This window comes from Olea europaea, chromosome 22 (genome assembly GCF_002742605.1).
Source record: "Olea europaea var. sylvestris chromosome 22, O_europaea_v1, whole genome shotgun sequence".
NCBI lineage: Eukaryota > Viridiplantae > Streptophyta > Magnoliopsida > Lamiales > Oleaceae > Olea > Olea europaea.
Window position 1 is genome coordinate 5,401,506 of NC_036258.1, and position 1,848 is coordinate 5,403,353.

General features: G+C 41.0%; 1 protein-coding gene across 1 annotated transcript in view; it reads left to right on the forward strand.

The window, feature by feature from the left end:
• LOC111371499 (probable protein phosphatase 2C 34) overlaps nt 1-1,300 on the forward strand; it is a 3,268-nt gene extending 1,968 nt beyond the window's left edge. The window contains exons 4-6 of the mRNA XM_022993526.1: nt 338-455; nt 556-788; nt 872-1,300. Coding sequence (XP_022849294.1) covers nt 338-455; nt 556-788; nt 872-1,093 — 573 coding nt within the window. The 3' untranslated portion in view covers nt 1,094-1,300. The remainder of the gene's footprint in view (nt 1-337; nt 456-555; nt 789-871) is intronic.
• Nucleotides 1,301-1,848: the final 548 nt, after the last annotated feature.

Genomic DNA, 1,848 nt, shown 5'->3' on the forward strand with positions numbered 1-1,848 from the left:
CGGGGCCCGGGGGGGGGGGGGGAGTCTTCTATCTATGACGTATAACCTAAGTGTGGGGATCTGAAGGACACTTTGACTGCATCTCTTGTAGATCGGAGCTCTTAGTCCCATCCTTCCGCTACCACCACGGACCCTATTTTTTTTCCTCATAATTTTAGTTTTAACATATATGTCACACCGCAAACTTTTCTGGCCGGACTGAACAGAATTCGAGTCACCGTACTCTAACAGAGACTTTATTATAATGTATTGAGAAGCCACTACAACTCACTAAGTCGTCATTCTCTTAATCTATCTTCAATCCTAAGTTAAACATCAGCTGATTGATGCTTCTCAGGGTAATCTCATGATAGTTGCTAATGTTGGAGATTCTCGTGCTGTGCTAGCAACCACTTCTGATGATGGTCGTTTGGTACCCGTCCAGCTTACAGTTGACCTTAAACCCAATTTACCACGTTAGATCTTTTGCTTGCTCTTCACTACTTTCATGCATCTATATTACACAGTTTTGCCCAAAGACTTACACGAGTTTGGCTCGTCTCATCGTGTTCACAGACGAGAGCGAACGAATAACACAATCAAGAGGGAGAATATTTTCTTGCCCGGATGAACCTGGAGTGTGCAGAGTCTGGATGCCAAATGAACAGGCGCTAGATGGTCCGGGATTAGCAATGTCGAGAGCGTTTGGTGACTACTACATAAAAGACTTCGGTCTTATTTCCGAGCCTGAAATAACAAAGAGAAACATAACTAGCAAAGATCAGTTTGCTATTTTGGCAACCGATGGGGTACTTACAATCCTCTTAGCCACAATAATATTACTTTTCAGGACTGATATCGTATTGAATCCGATGCTTTATTGTTTTCTTAGGTGTGGGATGTTATATCTAATCAAGAAGCAATAGACATTGTTTCTTCGAAGCCCGAGAGGGAAGAAGTGACTAAGAGGCTAGTCGAATGTGCAGTTAGTGCATGGAAACGCAAAGGACGGGCTGCTGCAATGGATGATATTTCAGCTATTTGTCTCTTCTTTCATGAGTACGATCACCCTCAATCCGTGGACTCAGGGAAGCTGAATAGTAAACTCATATGAACTCAGTAACTTCTCATCGATCTTTTCAAGTATATATTTATGATTGCAGTTAAATCGTATTAAAACTCTGTATAGATGACTCCAAAGTTATTGGGAATAAAGTATATCCCTTGTATTTATAGTTAATTGATATGAATATCAGTATTCCATCGAGTAATACTGTGCGAGTCCTAGGCTACAATATTATAAAAGCAAACCTTGAAACAATCACATCTGAGTATTTGACTGAAGTTTCTGGTAAATTGTCAGCCGGTGTTGATCCCTTGAAACGCCATGCATTCGTGCTCATTCGTGTGACGGGACATATACTTCAAAGAATTAAGCTATGAGTACAGGCAAAGTTCACAGATGTGGTACGGGAATTCAAATAAAATGACGTGGCAGGCCCACTTAAAAAACTTAAAGAAATAATAAACAAAAGGAAATGTATTACTGTGGCAAAGAAAAGCGGGAAGGAAGAAAAGTCATTTCCCCACATGCCAAAATAGCGAAACCCGCCATCCCTGATCTCCAACCCTCTGGTCAGCATCTTGTCGCCATTTACGCTACATTTCCGACCAACGAAGTGCCGACCACCCGATAGCACCTGAGATCAGATTTTTAAGCTTTATTTTTATGCAATTAGCTATTTGGTTGCTAGAAAATTCTAGGTTTCTTTAATTTTTCTGCACCGGAGTTTCCAACTAAACCTCCAGTCAGCTCTTTGAGGTCGAAGAACATGGAAGGAATGATGTAAAACCCAGTTTCTCTATCTT